Source organism: Rana temporaria, chromosome 13 (genome assembly GCF_905171775.1).
Source record: "Rana temporaria chromosome 13, aRanTem1.1, whole genome shotgun sequence".
Taxonomy (NCBI): domain Eukaryota; kingdom Metazoa; phylum Chordata; class Amphibia; order Anura; family Ranidae; genus Rana; species Rana temporaria.
In genome coordinates, this window is record NC_053501.1 from 38,422,374 (window position 1) to 38,439,970 (window position 17,597).

Below are 17,597 nucleotides of genomic sequence, written 5' to 3' on the forward strand. Positions count from 1 at the left end.
TCAAAACTAGGTACCTGCTCCCCCCAAGGAGTGCTTAAAGCGGAACTTCCCCTTTGGGTGGAGCTCTACTTTAAGAATTGCAGATAAATCTCTCAGTAAGTACTTCATGAATATGCCTATTGATGATTAACCTATTTACTAATAAAATTTGGGAGCCAGAAATCCTGGCTCTTGCAAAGCCAAGTCATCTAGTATAGAACTACATGCTTTTTTAAAACAAATATTCACATATTGGATATACATTTGTGGACAGTGACTGTCTTTCCTAAACTAATGACTCAGATGACAGCCCATTTGGAGCAGCACAAAGTACAAAATACTCAATATTTTTTTCCTGCATGATGGCTGTAAGAGAAGGTGGGTATGTTTTTTTTTTTTTTTTTATAGAAGGAGCGTTAAACAGGGGTGCTGTTTGTGCTTACTTAGGTTACACAAAAGGATACCATGCTGCTGGATAATAGCAATAAATGGGCCATCTAACTTTTAATAAAATATGTTTTTGCCATTTACATTTAATAAAAAGAATCCTAAATTGGAACTAAACCCTCCTATTCTTAATAGTCAAGGAAGCTGCCATTTTAGCCTCTATTTGATCTGCAGTTGTCATGGTGCTGCACATGTGATCAGTTATGACACCAGCCATTTGATGGCTTGAGAGCACAAGCACTAATGATGTTTATACCGTATTTTTCGGCGTATAACACGCGCCGGCGTATAACACGCACCCCAAGTTTAGGAGGGAAGTTTAAGGAAAAAAACTTTCAATGCAGCCTTATTAGTGTCTCCATCTGCAGCCTTGCCCAGTGTCCATCTGCAGCCTTGCCCAGTGTCCATCTGCAGCCTTGCCCAGTGTCCATCTGCAGCCTTGCCCAAAATTGCAGCATAATGGGTTTTTAAATTTTAGCGCTGCCAAGATACACAGAGCCGGATGTCCTGTGTATTCGGCTTCTCTCGGCTCGTCTCGCAGTCCTGCCCCGTCCCGCCCTGTCCTGCCCCTTGGCCCGGCTCCTATGATGGACACCACACCGGTCCAATGGCGGGATGTAAAGGCTATAAGGCGGGACTGGGCGTGACTGCGAGTGGAGCCGAACCTAGCCGAGTACACAGTACACTTGGCTCGATCTATTTCGGCGGCGCTCGCTCCTCTTCCCCTCAGAGACAGTGGGGATCGGCGTATAACACGTACCCATGATTTTACCCTGATTTTAAGGGTAATTTACAGCATGCCTTGAATGTAACTGTTTTGAGTAACTAATAAGTCAATGCCTTTAAGTTTCACTTTGAGAAAAACTAAGGTTTACTTTTTGTATATCAGGTATGTAAATTTTTTATTGCTTCATTATAGATGATGACATATGAATGGTATGTACCAAAGACTGCAAAACACTTACCAAATGTTCATTTTCCTGGTAATCGATGGAACCCAGTAGAAACAAAGCTTCCAGATGGAACAGCGACTTTCAGCCTCCTCCGTTTTCTCAAAGTAAATGAACAGTAAGCATTTCTGCATACTAAGCTTGTGGTTGCATGATCATTATATGGTAATTTAGAGAATAGGTGCAGGTACTCCTCCCATTTGAGTCACCCCTGGTCTCAGTCTCTACTCACCTTTGAGAACTGCCCCTTGGCACCACCCCCTACCCATCTCCCAGTACTGCCCAATTTAAAGAATACAGCACCAAGTATCATTTTGTGCTCCCAAGTAATTGGTATGGAATTTGTTAAAGCAGAGCTCCAGGCTCCTTCAGAAAAAATGAAAAGTCAGCAGCTACAAATACTGTAGCTGCTGACTTTTAATATCAAGACACTTACCTGTCCATGGTCCCAGAGATGTCCTTGCCCGAGCTGATTTTTCAATCGGCCCTCCGGTGCTGCCACCGCTATCTTGGCTAAGGGAAACCGGCAGTGATGTAAGTCTTGGGGCTTTATAGCCGGTTTCCTGCTGAGCTTTGTGAATGGCCCAGCTGCAGTGGAAGGAGGGGGGAGGGGCAAACTTCTGGCTGAGTTTGCAGTGGCAAACTAAACTGAAAGTGGGAGCGATTAGCTGTCAAAACCACGTGCCTGCTCCCCACCCAAAAGGTGCCAAATGTGACAGTGGAGGAGGGGGGGGGGAGACAGATAAACAGAGATCCTTTTTGGGTGAAGCTCCACTTTTAATGATAACAATAATAGACCCCTCACGCAGTTACAATAGAGCCTCCATCAGCCAGCAATAATAGACTCCCTCTTGAACAAGTAAATCCCTCCCAGCAACAATTGACTCCCAGCAACAATAAATCCCTCACCAGCAACAATAGACACCTCACAACAATAGATCCCCCAGCCAGCAGCCAGCAACAGCACTCCCTACCATCCCTTGCCATTGCATACATACATTAAGTCCTGGAGGTGCCTTTGACAGCTGTTTGTCAGCTTTTTTTTTTCTCCTTTCCACCACCTCTTGCTGTTGCTCTGTGTCTGTCTCCCCCGCTTACCTCCCACACAAAGTCCACGTGTGAATGTCTCTTCTGATAGCAAGATTGCTATCGCTTCTCCAGGGAGAGGGGGGAGGCAGCCCTCCGAGAAGGTGGATGAAAGCCAGCTGATGGGAGCCAGCTGATGGGAGCCAGCTGATGGGGGCCAGCTGATGGAAGCCTGCAGCGTCCGGAACTGTCTCTGCGGTAAGCGCTGTGAAGGGGAATACAGGAGATCTCAGTCAGCTTCTCTCCAGTTTCCCTCTGATGGCACCTTCATCCTGGGGTTTGTTGCGGTGTACAGGACCATTCACCCGCCCGACTACCGCCTGCTGTTCCCTGCCCGGGGGAACTCAGAGGGGAGGAGCCCTCGCACGCCTCTCACTCACATCCGCACGGCATGCGATCTCAGTGGTTAAATAAACTTAAAGCGGAGTTCCAGCCTGTAAGAATTTTCTTTTAAAGTCAGCAGCTTCAAATACTGTAGCTGCTAACTTTTAATATAGGGACACTTGCGTGTCCAGGGATCCCGCAATGTTGGCAACCCAAGCCGATTTGTCCATCGGCTTTGGGATACAGGTGCTGGCATTGCAAGTAAGGGAAATGGGCAGTGAAGCCTCCAGGCTTCACAACGGGTTTCCTACTGCGCATGCACGAGTCATGCTGTGCTTTCTGAATAGTCGTCTTCTGGGGAAACATGGGTCCCAGAAGGCAGCTGCAGGAAGGAGGAGGGGGCCGATGCAAACACGGAAATTACTTACCTTGCCGCAGCGAGGTAGGACAGAAGTCCAACTTGAAAACTCCATTGTTCAAGACCTAGTTGCGTTAGCCTTTAACTGGATGTAAGCCCCATTCATGAAATTTGACCTAAGCACATATATATGTAGTGTTTATTTATCTCTCTCCAAAGCTCTAAGTGCCGTGTCTTTCTGCTGCTCTGTTGCTCTGACTCAGCAGAGTCAGTTCTGAAAAATTCTCCGACATGATATAACAGGAGCTAAAAATTTGTGTCGTGGAGGGAGCTTAGAAGTCTATTCAGACTGCAGCTCTGCAAGTTCCTTCGTTGCCCTGCCTATGTGGAAGGGGGCGGTGCCTTTCCACCAATCAGCTCACACATAGTGTGAGGCCAGACTCCCCTCCCACTGCTGAATGAGGAAGAAAGATTTGTAGCACGATGTGCACATTCAAAAGAGTTTAGAAAAGGAAAGACAGCAGATATACATGTAAAACTTTTATATAGGGAGATTTGTTTAATCTTTGTGTATTATCTGAGGCTGTTCACTTCACTGGGTATAGGAGAGGGTTTACATCCACTTTAATGTAATTGTGAATAAAAGCCTTTGGCACTTTGAAATACTTGTACGGTAATTATACTTCAGTATACCATAGTAAAATCTAACAAAAAGATCAAAAAACACTGAAGCAGCAGACTTTGCGAAAATTATTATTTGTTCCACCCTAAAAACTTCATTCCGTTTTGTATTTAATTTTTTGTCCTAATATGTTTTACTTATCTGCTTGCAGCAGGGAAATATTTGTATGCATTGGACTGAATGAAGGTGATCCAACATGGAGGAAAAGCTACTCGTTGTGGCCATGGGGATCGTGTGAGAAGTTTGTCCCAACAAATATACCTTTCGATGCAGAGGAATGGACCACACTCACCACCAATCTGTATAACTGGACAGAGGAGTATGAAAAGTATGTGTGATGGTTTGCAATACAGCTTGGATGCACTATTATGGTGTTCTTACATTTTATTGTATTTTTTTACATTAGGAAGACAGGGGAGTCACCAGCATTGAGGCAAGGGAGTATGAAAAATTGTTAAAGGAGGATCACACTCAAACAATATGCTTAAAGCGGAACTTTACCCATAAAAACTTGAGAAAAAATAATGTTCTTTAGCAAGGAACATAGGGCCAGATTCACAAAAGGGATACAACGGCGTTTCTCCTGATACGCCGTCGTATCCCTGTTTCTATCTATGCGACTGATTCATAGAATCAGTTACGCATAGATATCCCTAAGATCCGACAGGTGTAATAGTTTTACACTGTCGGATCTTAGGATGCAGTACCGCGGCCGCCGCTGGGGGGAGTTTGCGTCGTAAACCAGCGTCGGTTATGCAAATTAGGAGTTACGGCGGATCCACGACGGGTTTTCGCGTTCGCTACGTCGCCGCTAGTCTAGTTTTCCGTCGCAAAGTTAGTCGTTTTTTTCGGTGCCCTAACTTTTGTCAGCAAGTGTATTGCTGTCTAAAGTATGGCCGTCGTTCCCGCGTCGAAATTCAAAATTTAACGTCGTTTGCGTAAGCCGTCCGGGAATACGGAAGTACGCTACGCGCGTCGCCGTTCAAAAAAATTATGTCACGGCGCGCAAAGCACGGCGGGAGTTAAGAAACGGAGCATGCGCAGTAGGTCCGGCGCGGGAGCGTGCCTAATTTAAATGGCACACGTCCATTTGAATTGGCCCGCCTTGCGCCGGAGGCCGCCGGCGTAGTTTTCATCGCAAGTGCTTGGTGAATCAGGCACTTGCGATGAAAAATTGCGGCGGTGTAACGTATCTAGGATACGTTACGCCGCCGCGATTCTACGTGAATCTGGCCCATACATTCCACATTATTATGCCACCAAAATTATTGTGTGCTCTAAATGGCCTCCAGCATTGCTTCTGTTTCTTCTTGCTGGAGGCTGCCATTTTGCTGAAACCCAGAGCCCCTGAACGGCAGTAAATCATAAAGCACAAGTAAACTCATCAACCTCAGTGAGCTCATCTCTCTGCTACTCGGCTCTCTACTCCTATCAGCATCCTCCTTTAACTGTAGCATAACTGAATGGTTCCTTGTGCTGCCCCTCCCTTCTTTTCTGAGCTCTGCTCTGATATTGAAGGTTAAAGGCAATCTTCCATTTCTTTATTTTGTGTGAAATGAGGCAGATTTTGATCTACCACCAGGGTTTAACTGCTGGGCTCTAACTTGTAGGAGTGCCGTCTTTAAACATGTGAAAAGCTGTATGGTTGTTTATTCGTTTTATTCGGTATAAATTTAAACTATCTCTGGCCCCAACATAAGAAGTTTTTGCCTGGTGTGTTTTTTTTGCTTTTCGGTTAATAATTCGATGTTACACTTTATAAATAACATATTTCTTTCCTATAAGGTTTGAACAGTCGTCCTGGGAAGCAGTGGCCAATGGCGAGATGTGGGAAGCAAGGTATAGTTTTTTTGAATGCAGTGTAATAGGGAAGTCTGAGCAAGGTGTACAAATATTGAACATGCAGCAATTGTCATCCTTTTGTTGTACAGCGGAGGCTTTATGGGAATCTGTGATTTTACCTTTAACTTTTGTTTTGTTTTCCAGAGTTAAAACTGCCTTTTTTATCTTTGATCTGGCTGAATCTGCTCACTTATCTGCAGTGGTCAAGAATCAACTCTACTTCTATTCTTACAAGGTAACATTCATTCATCATAGAATTATGCCTAGTACACACAATCAGAAAATCGGACCAAAAATACCGCTTTCGAAGTGATCGTATGGTGATCTGATCATTAGTACACAGCTTTTGAGAGCCGATTATGACAGTTCGTCTGGAATTATCCAAAGGGACAAAAACGTTTTGTACCAAGACTATGCATGCTTGGAAACAAAATAATACATTACTATACAAGACATTACATCACTTCCGAAGTTGTATTTTGTCGTACAAGAATTTTCGTAAATTGAGTAATCTCTTCATTTTTGATCATTTGTCTCATTTTCTCATCATGTGTACAAGGCTTTAATGACATTTTCTTGTAACTTATTGTGTTGACAGTGTCTGTTAAGCCAGCCATAGAGGATTTCGATTTTCTTTCCTGGTACCACAGGTTGCAGGAAAGAAAATCACTTGATTCCCCAATCAACACAATCAATGCTAATGGGGGAATCCCTCCCCTGGAGCTACTGTGTTCTCCCGGCGAGGGGAGGAGAGCCTTCCTAGCTGGGAGAACACACAGCAATTATTGTCAGTGGCTATAGCTGTTGGCAATAATCGCATGAAAGATTCCACAGTAGGGGCGGACTGACCATTGGGACTCTCGGGCACTGCCGAGGGCCCCCCATGCTACTAGGGGGCCCCATCAGGGTTGCCAGGCTCAATAAAACCAGGGACAGTATGTAAAAATCTGTGTTTTTTTTACATCTGTCCCTGATATGTCCAAAACCGACATGCTTTTGATGTGAAAATCCTGAGATTTTAGCTGCCCTGCCTATGCAATGCCTCCTGGCGTGGTGGCCATCTGTAAGCCTGGGGGCCCCATAATCTTCTATTGCCCAGGGGCCCCATGAGTTGTCAGTCCACCCCTGTTCCACAGGCTGATTGTACCGAAGTTGATTGATCGATCAACTTCGGTACAATCAGCATGCCCATACATGGTTCCAATCTTGGGTGGTCCCTGCTGAACTGTCCAAAATTCTAACTGTCTATACCTGGCTTTTGGCATTTTTGTGCTTTTTTTATTGTGCATGTTTTTTTGAAGCTAATAGCCAATTTCACAAATCGATTCCTTATTAGTATTTAGAATATAGGAATTTTCACACAGGGTAGTTGGATTACATTGTTTCAATGTGTGTAATCTGTGCAAGGTTTTCTTTAAGGGCCCTTTTACACAGGCTTGTCCATGTACGGACTCTGCTTGCTCAGTATAGATCGATCGGCTGATCCCCGCTGAGCAGGTGGATGACAGGTCCATCTCTGCTTACTGTGCGGAGACAGAGTCCCGCTCTCCTCTATGGAGATCGGATGAAAATGGACCGTCTCTCCGTTTTCATCGCATCCTATCTGATCCGATTCTCCAGACGGATAAAATTAGGATTTCCATCCATCTGGATTTCATGGACTGGAACAGATCTGATATTGGCGGATGTCAGCAGACATGTCACCGCTGACATCCGCCGCTCCATAGGCCTGAATGAAGCATCTGACAGGCAGACCTGATCAGAAAGCCTGTGTGAAAAGGCCCTTAATCGGGGGGCGTGGCCTGGACATGACCGAGTGAGGCTGCTAGTTAGCTGAGCTCCCGGCCTGAAACCCCCTTTTATCGGCCTAAATATCTTAAAACTCGGCATGCAATCTGCCAAGAAGAGCGGATCCAAATCGTCTACCCGCGTGACCCGTTCTGGAGCAACTGCGGGAGATTTACACGATTTTTTCCAACCCAGACCGCAGAGGCCTACTGGGGCAGGAACGGTAGCAGCAGCAACACGAGGCGCACCGGACGAAGTACCGCCCGAGGAATTGGAGCGGGGACTGTGGACCTTTAACCCGACTGACCCAACCATACCTGCAGAGCCACGATCGGCGCCGGCGTCCCCGGAGCGGCTCATGGCGTCCCCGACCCCCTCTCAGGGTGAACCGACGGTGGAGCAAGACATCCGCGCCCTTTTGCAGGCCCTACCCACGCGGTCGGATATTGAGGCCATTATCCTGCGGCTGGAGGAGACGCATCGCCGCGATTTTCAGGAAGTCCGGGCGGAGGTCTCCACACTCACGGAAAGAGTGACCACGGGCGAATCGTCTCTGGCTGACCTGGAGCGGAGGGTCTCGGGCCTGGAGCGGGCGCGAGACCAGCACCGAGACACGGCGATCGCCCTGCAGCTCCACCTGGAGGACGTGGAGGACAGAAGTCGCCGCAACAATCTGAGGATCCGCGGGGTCCCGGAGACGGTAGGAGCGGAGGCCCTGGATGGAAGGCTGCAGGGCCTATTCCGAGAGATCCTGGGGGAGCCGGCGGAGGAAGTAGAGGTGGACCGCGCGCACAGGGCCCTAGGCCCGAGAAATCCAGAACAGGACAGGCCTAGAGATGTGGTGTGCAGACTGCTGCGCTACGCGCAGAAGGAACGGATCCTCCGTATGGCGTGGGAGCGTGGAGAGGTCGCAGTGGAGGGGGCCCAGGTGAAGATACTACCTGACCTGTCAAGAGCAACGCTGCGCCGCAGGGCGATGCTGAAGCCCGTGCTGGAGCTGGCCAAGGAAAGCGGATTCACATACAGGTGGGGATACCCTCTGTCAGCTACATTCCGAAAGGAAGGCCGAGCCTACACCCTGCAGACACCGGCGGACCTCCACGGCCTATTCTTGTTCCTGGGAGCGGACCGGATTCCAGTGCCGGACTGGCTACAGTTGATGCCAAGACCGGCCGGGAGATCGGGCCCCTCCGGTGCTGGGGTCCCATACCCACCTCGCCAGCAGAGACAGGGCAGGGGGAGACGGAGAGCCCCCTCAGGAGGAGGTCAGCGCGACTGAACTGTGAGTAGGCCTTGGGCCGCAACCCGCTATCCATACTTTGTTCTCACCCCCCCCCCTGTTAATGTAACTTTGCCGCACAACACTGCCCCGTGCCCCGGAAGGGGCTCCTCACTTTAAGGCCCGGAGGGTCGCCTGGTGACTGTACCGAGCTCTCACCCCTGCAAGACCACCCTTCAAAAGCCGGGAGCGGACGCCATGCAGAATTAACGTGAGAAACCTCACCCCGGCAGCGGCCAGACACCAACATTCCCAAGTGGGGAGGGGGAGGGGGATGGCAACTAAAACGGATTGCCCCGTCCAGAAACCAAGCACCATGTTAATATGGGGTCCTGGGTCATATGATATCCGCAAACCGGGGTGGGGAACGATGTCGGCGGGGGGCCGCCCCGGCCTACTCATTGTTAGGGGACACCCCAAGTGAAAACAGGCCAGAACCCACAACCTGACGGTTACCTAGCCAAGCGGGGGTAGTCACCCCGCGATGCTGAGGGAGGGGGATCCGTGGGCCCTGCACTGGTGAGAGAACCACATCAGGCACACGGGGGACGCAGCCCCTCTTATAGGGGGAGGGGGATGGCTACCTATTAGATCCCAGGCCAACTTATGGTGATGGTTGTTTCTCCAGCACAAGTGAGCCCACCGTCGTTGGATGCCCCACTCGGACCTGGAGACGTTTCCTTAAATAATATGGTGGATTGTACCCAGAGTGATGACACTGGATGGGATGAACCGTTACTTAATGAGGCAGGCGGTATATTAGAGCACTACATGTTGAGGCCCAAAAGGGATGTTGCTCGGACACACAGGACATGGGGAGGGGGGGGGGGTGGCGGGCCAGGCCCTTGGGAAGCTGTTATCCTGAATGCTACTGTATCCATGTTGGGGTGGGGATCGTCCCCCATGTTGGGGGTTGGGAATGCTGTTGCTGCTTCCTGTCTGTTTATAAGTTTATAAGTTTATAAGTAATTGTATATTCAGATTTCATGATGCTCTGCATAATTAGACCTCTCTTCTACCAACTACATTAAATAACATATTAAATAGATTGTAATGCCCTGCATCGCTCATCATTGCAGGCCGAGGGAGGGGGGATAGGGCCCGGGAGCTCGTCTCGCTGGGCTTGTCTATCCACCTACCCACATAGGCCTACACTCGATTCCCAGTCCAGGACTGGCGAGTGTTATAGCCGTTTGGGCTAATTTAGACACTTTTTCTCTTGCCGCACACTCTAGTGCAGGCCTCCTAACTTAATTCTCTTCTCTCCGCTGTATCTACGCGGCGGATTTTCTTTTCTACCTATTCCCTCTCCTTTCTGCTCTCCCTCCTCTGAGGGCCACGACCTTGACCTTACCCCCCCCTCCTCCCCTAACCCCGATCTGCGAGAATGGATACGCTAACGGTAGTGTCACTAAATGCCAAGGGATTGAATATCCCTGAAAAAAGGAGAATGCTCCTACATGACATGCGCCGGATGAGGGCGGACGTGGTCCTACTCCAGGAGACACATTTCAGAGACAACAGTCTCCCTATACTAAAGAATAGGTTCTATCCTATAGTCTACCACTCTCAGTACACGGAGGCAAAGTCTAGAGGGGTATCCATCCTTATATCAGCCGGGGTCCCGTGGACACTAGAGGGGATGAAAACGGACCCGGAGGGCCGCTCGCTGTTCCTAAAGGGACGCATAGGACAGACACAAGTAACAATTGCAAACCTCTACGCCCCTAACGACCGACAAGACAGGTTTCTCGCGGGAAGACTGACCCAACTGACACGCTTTATGACAGGACAACTGATTATAGGAGGTGATTTTAACATCCCCCTGATCCCACTGGAGGATACCTCCGCTGGGCGTTCGGCTCTGTCGGTGGACCTCCGTAAACGAGTGCACGCAACGCTCCATGAACATCAACTGGTGGATGTTTGGCGCCTGACTCACCCGGGCGAGAAGGATTACACCTTCTTCTCGAAGCCCCATCAATCCTACTCAAGGATCGACATGTTCCTGATTCCTCACCGGCACCTATCGGCGGTTAAAAAAACCTCGATAGGTAACATCACATGGTCGGACCACGCGCCGATACAATTGGTCTACGGCCTGACAGACGCCCTGACTGACCGAAGACACCCATGGAGACTAAACGAGAGCCTACTGCAAGACAAAGACACTATGACAGAGGTGGTAAGGGAGGTGGGACACTACTTCAACACAAACACCACCGAGGACAGTGATCCGGGGGTGGTGTGGGAGGCCCACAAGGCAGTTGTTAGAGGGATCCTTATTAAGAACGGGTCGCGGTTGAAGAAGCAGAGAACGGAACAACTTAATGTATTGCTTCAGAAGCTACAATCCCTTGAAGCACAACATAAACAGACTCAAACGGCACAGATAACATCTGATCTGAATACCACCCGCGGTCATATAACAGACCTACTGCGACACAAGGCCAAAGCGGCGATGCAGATTTGCAGGCGTACAATTTACGAGTCGGGTAATAAATGTGGGAGGATGCTAGCCCGAGCGCTCCACTCACAGAAATTGGCGTCGTACATACCGCACATTACCACACGAAAGGGAGAGAGGGTGTCTGTCCCTCAGCAAATCTCCAATGAATTCAAAGACTTTTACCGAGACTTATACAATCTCCCCCCCACATCCCCGACCTCAATAACGGACCGAACCCTGAACTACATCTCCGACTCCCGAATGCCGAAGCTGAAACCTGAGGTGAGAGAGCTGCTGGAAGAACCAATCACTATGATGGAACTCCAGACGGCTTTGAAATCCACCAAGCCTGGCAAGGCCCCGGGCCCGGATGGTCTCACGGTTCCCTATTACAGGACCCTGCTCCCATCATTGGGAGATAGACTGCTACACTTGTTCAATACGGTGGGCGCGGGTGGAAAGTTCCACTCCTCCACCCTTCAAGCCCAAATTGCGGTGATACACAAGGAGGGAAAGGACCCAGGTCAGTGCGGAAGTTACCGCCCCATATCACTCCTAAATTCAGATATTAAATTATTCACCAAGATAGTGGCCACGCGAATCCAACGGCACCTCCCAGACCTAATACACCTTGATCAGGTGGGCTTTGTACCGACTAGGGAGGCCAGAGACAACACGACCAAAGCCCTGAACCTCCTACACGTCACCAGCACTACCAAGACGCCTGCAGTGTTTGTAGGGACGGATGCCGAGAAGGCGTTCGACCGAGTGAACTGGCAATTCATGTTTGCAACGCTCAGGCACATAGGAATGGGACAGAGGATGATGGGCTGGATAGGAGCAGCTTATGTAGACCCCTCGGCCAGGGTACGGGCTAATAGCACTACATCGGACCCTTTCCCGATCTCGAACGGGACCAGACAGGGTTGCCCGCTGTCACCTTTGCTCTTTGCCCTAACACTTGAACCCTTCCTACAGCATGTCAGGCAGAACCCTGGCATCACGGGAATAGTTATAGGTAATTGTCAACACAAAGTCTCAGCCTACGCTGATGACATGCTGTTCTCCCTGACAAACCCAACATCCTCGCTGGCAAATCTCCTACGAGAATTTGACGCATACGGTAGGCTTTCCAACCTAAAAATTAATATGACCAAATCTGAAGCGATGGCAGTGGGGATCCCCCAAGCGCATTTACAGACCCTTAAACAACACTTTAGTCTGAAATGGACTAGCACAGCCCTGACATATCTCGGGACCCGCATACCGCCCAAGGTAGCTGACATCTTCAAGCTTAACTTCCCCCCACTACTCCAAAAGGTACAGAAACAGCTAGATCAGTGGACCATGGGCCTTCACTCATGGTTTGGGAGGTGTAGTATCCTTAAAATGACGGTACTACCTAAATTTACGTATCTCCTACAGGCCCTCCCTATACATATGCCGGCCGCCTATTTTAGACGAGTCCAGTCTATGCTTGGGACATTCCTGTGGGCGGGCAAACATCCCAGAGTTAGCAGGTCTATACTTACCATGCCCGAAAAGGCCCTTAATCTACGGAACAAAAGCAGCTAGTCAGAAATGAGCTGCTAGATTTAAAGATGAAGCCGGGCACAACTAGTACACAGTAGACATAACATGCCATGATGACATAAGATAATTGCTGTTTTTATGTGATTGTGTTACAAGATTTGGTGTAATCATGGTACCTTTGCCTGCATATTCCTGTCTCTTCAGGATGGCAACTATAGTGCACTCTGATAGGTCTTCAAACTTCTAGTTTCTATTGTAGCACTTTGTCTCAGCTATGGCCCCACGCTGTGACGAACAACACTCTGTTATGGTCGTTAAAGAGCAGAAAGTCTATCAACTCAATAATCCCTACCCCAGACCTTCTCTGAAAATGAAAGTAGCTTGAAACCTACTAGGAGATAGTTCAGAGGATCCCAGTTACATCAGTTGGCTGTGGCATAGACCCAACATTATTGCACTCTGCTGAAAAGGCTTTTAAAAAAAAGCTTTAAATAGGCTTGGTGTACTAAGAACATAAAAGCCCTATGATAAGGGCTGATTTACTAAAGCCAAATAGACTGTGCACTTGGGAAGCTCTCTCCCGAGGGGGTTACCTTGCGGGGGCGTGCTCCCGTTGTATACACTCTGCGTCCATAGATACAGAGTGTATGTCTCAGTCCCACCCCCCCGGCGGCCGCGTCATTGGATTTGATTGACGGCAGCAGGAGCCAATTGCTGGGCTGCTATCAAACTTTCCAATCAACGCCGAGAAGCAGTGCAGAAGAGGACGCTGGGGATGAGCCGAGCAGGTGAACGAGCTCAGGTAAGTAAAGCTGGGGGGCCCATCATTGCCAAGTGTTTTTTCACCTTAATGCATAGGATGCATTAAGGTGAAAAAACACGGACCTTTACAACCACTTTAACTTAAATATGGCCTGAAATGCCATTTCTCAGAGTGAAAATGTGCTTGCTCATCTCCCATTCAGTCTTTTATGTTGACACAACACTCCTCCTTATTGTTGTCCATACACAGACTTGTATTTCAGAGGATGAGAGGGAGTGGGGTTTATTTACTAAAACTGCCCCTTTCAAGCGGGCGCCCCCGTCTAACAGATTCCGCTTGCTTAGCAGGGGATTTCTCACTGTGCAGAATGGACACTGACACAGTCCCGCTCTCCTCTGTGGGAATATCGGGTGGAAACGGACCGCCTGCAGCTTTTTACCTGATCCTATCCAATCCGCCAAGCAGATGGAAAATAGGAGCACCATATATCTGGATTTTGCAGGCAGGGCCGGATCAGATGGTGGAGGGTGTTTGCTGATATCCGCCACTCCATAGAGGAGAATGCAAGGTCCGATCAGGTCCACCTAAAAAACTGACAGGCAGACCTGATCAGAAAGCCCATGTGAAATTACCCTCTGGGTTTTATTGACAAAGCTTAAAGTGGTTGTGTGGTCCACAGAGTGGATTAGAAAGGGCGGTCATACTCTGGTACCTATTGGGCTGTCTGTTAGTGGTACAATTGGCTCAACTGCAAATTAAAGGCAAGACTATGAAAATGATGTCTGTCAGTACATTGTCTAACTGATTGAATATTGTGTGACCTAAAGAAGAACTCTGGCCAGAAGTTTAAAAAGCTTGTTAAATCCCCCAGAATGACTCCTTGTACACCACACTTTGTCCTGTTCAAATCCATGAAGTGAAAGGATATTTTTACTAGTGCTGGCTGTAGCTCCTCCACAGGCTGAGGCCCAAATTATGGGTGTTCCCATAGGGACGGTACAGGTGCACTCTATCATGCCCCTTCTCCTCTGTGTACTCTTAACCCCCCTGGCGGTATTCCAGAGTCTGGCTCGGGGTGGAATTTCAGGACCAAAAGCGATAACCCCGAGCCAGACTCGGGACCGCCTTGCAGAGTCCACAGGCACAAGTTACTTACCTTGTCCACTGGATCCTGCGATGCCGCCCCACTGTGTGATCAATCGGTGTCCTCCTCGCTCTATTCACAGTGCCGAGTGCCGCCGAGCTCCGTTCCCTGAGACGTTACGACGTACAGGGGCGGAGATCGGCGCCAAATGTAAAACATTTTATAAACACAATACATACAGTATACTGTAATCTTATAGATTACAGTACTGTATGTAAAAAATACACACCCCCTTTGTCCCTCGTGGTCTGCCCAGTGTCCTACATGCACTTTTATATAATAATAACTGTTCTTTCTGCCTGGAAACTGGAGATTGTCCATAGCAACCAAAAAGTGTCCCTTTACGTCAAAAATGGTTTTAGACCAGCTAAAAAAACAGCGATAATAAATTGGAATCACTTGCAGAATTGAGCGATAGTGATTTGTGGGGAAATTTGTCATCAAAAAATGAAAAGTAATAATTTTTATTATTATTATATTATTTGTTATAATTATTTATATTTATTTATTGTATTATAATTTATGATGTCTACTAGACTCTTGTTTGGACAGATTTAAGTGAGTTATTTCTAAGAATTACAGGCCTACAATATGAAACGCCAAATTTCCATGCAAAATAATGGTACCGCTTTCAGCACCTAAAATCTGAATTAATCATACCGCCAGGGAGGTTAAGCCCCTACACACAGCCAGAATATCGTACAAAAAATACAAACGCTTTTGAAGTGATCGTACAATAATCTGATTGTTAGTATACAGATGACGTCCGAAACACAAAAAATATTCTCATACGATACCAGAAAATACAATACAGATACATAACATCACTTCCAAATATCTATTCTATTGTACGAGAATTTTTATACTTTAGTCACCTATTTGTTTAGATATGGAGACTAGCATGCAAAAAAACGGAGATCATTCATCCCATAGCGGTGAGCAAAGCAATCCAACCTTGCTGCTCAGTACACACTGCATGGATTTCAATGGAACCAAGTGGAAAGTGCACTGGGTCCCCTGAGGATCGGCCAAAAATTGTAAATGTCTGGTGAGACTTCTACTTTAAATCCCTGTTGCATTTTTATACTGTCTCTGTGTTTTATTAATGCCATTTGAATCAGGTTTGAAGTTTGATGGTTAGGAGAAGTACATGAACAGTGAAAGATGGGAATTGGCAGTGTTGTAAAGATAAAGGAAGGATCTTTTTTCTGTCATGTTTCAGTTGTACAGAGAAGTTATTAACAAACAAGAGAATCACCCCATCACTTGGCACAAAAACTATGCCATTGCTTGTGAACGAATGCTACGCCAACAAAGACGTGACATCGACCCGGGAATGCTTTTGGATGATGCCATCAAACATTTTTCTGCATACGCCAGCAAGGCAAAAGATGATAATCAAAGGGATGCAATATTACACGCTGTTCAATACTTCAAAGAGGAGCGCCTGCGACTTAAACACAGTCTGAAAGGAAACACGTGATGTACGTTCAGAGTCTTAGAAGAAACCGCTGCAATAAAGAAGACCTACTGACTTTAGAATCTTGGGGCAGCCACTTTAGGCTCCTGGGGCAGCCATTTTGACGCCGCTGATTTTCCAGTACAAAATTATGTAAAAGAAGCACAATGGGGAGTATATTTTGGGTGGTAAAACTACATAGAAGTCTGGTTTATCAGTTTAAGAGGACTTCTCCAAAGCAAAGCTGAGTTTTTTTTTTTTTTTCGGCAACTCAATCAATATTTACTAAAGTGTGGCCTGTGAGGTTATTGGTTTCCAGTGACCTGTCTGAGGCACAGTGAAGGCAGCCATGTTGTGAGGTGCTAAAAATGTCTGTGTAATGTGTGGTAATAATGACTTCTTCTGTATGAAGGTTCACATCCTCTTCTAACTGCTTACTGTATTTATTGGCATATAACACTCACTTTTTTACCCTGAAAATAGAGGAAAAAACTGTGCCTGCGTGTTATACGCAGGGGGCTGTGGAAAGTTTTTTCCTGAAACTTCCCTTCTAAAGTTAGGGTGCGTGCTTTACGCATGTGCGTGTTATACGCCGATAAATACGGTATATGATGTGAAGTTTCTTTATTGATTACAAAGCATTAAATGTAAGTGGGTTTTTGTAGCAGCATTGCATGTTTTAACACATCAATGCGTGATAAGGTTTTTTTTTAAAAAAACATTTTGTATAATATGTAATTATGTGTACATGGAACCAGCCTTTTTGCAAATTAAATACTCCTACAAGCTCTGCTTGCAGCTTATGCTTTACTACTCCTTCACACAATGCAAGTCTATGGGTCCCCTGACTGACTGAAAAGAATGCCCTCCCTGTGTGGTTGATACCTTGTCTCAACAGTTTTTAAGAGAGAAATAGTGTAAATACATTGCACCACTAAGAGCTTTCTTTAGTCGCTAATCTACAAATCTTCCCAATCAAAGCAAATTTGTTGAGCGAACATGTAAAAATATTGGGTATCATGTCAAATATGTACCCTTTAGTACCGTTGTCCTTTATTTAATGCCCCCACCCTCATACTTACCTTCCTACCTGCTCAAGTGATATTTACTATGCAGACCTGCTTTTGCTCTGAAAACATCGACATCAGATCTTCTTTCTGCACATGTGCACCGCAGCCTTATTCATTCCTATGGGTAATACTGGCCATACACTATACGAAAATTCGGCGGACATTCGGTCGTTAAGAAAGATCTTTAGTTTTTTGAACAGTTAATGGGCACAAAATCGATAATCGTTTGGACGTTTTTGAGCCAAAAAAACGAAGGACAAGTTTGGAAATGTTCTGCCGAACGAACGATAAATCGGAAGGTTAATGTGTTTCCCGTCCAAACTTTCTGCACTAGGTATATGTAAAAAAAAAACATTTTTTTTTAATGTCCACTGAACGATTTATCGGTCATTACATGATGGCACTATCGTTGGCGCTCACGAACGAACTTTCGTTTTTCGAAAG

The 17,597-nt window shown here is 47.1% G+C and overlaps 1 protein-coding gene across 1 annotated transcript in view; it reads left to right on the forward strand.

The window, feature by feature from the left end:
* TMEM260 (transmembrane protein 260) overlaps nt 1-16,590 on the forward strand; it is a 102,222-nt gene extending 85,632 nt beyond the window's left edge. The window contains exons 13-17 of the mRNA XM_040333667.1: nt 1,346-1,494; nt 3,978-4,154; nt 5,612-5,665; nt 5,813-5,903; nt 15,847-16,590. Coding sequence (XP_040189601.1) covers nt 1,346-1,494; nt 3,978-4,154; nt 5,612-5,665; nt 5,813-5,903; nt 15,847-16,107 — 732 coding nt within the window. The 3' untranslated portion in view covers nt 16,108-16,590. The remainder of the gene's footprint in view (nt 1-1,345; nt 1,495-3,977; nt 4,155-5,611; nt 5,666-5,812; nt 5,904-15,846) is intronic.
* The last annotated feature ends 1,007 nt before the right edge of the window (nt 16,591-17,597 follow it).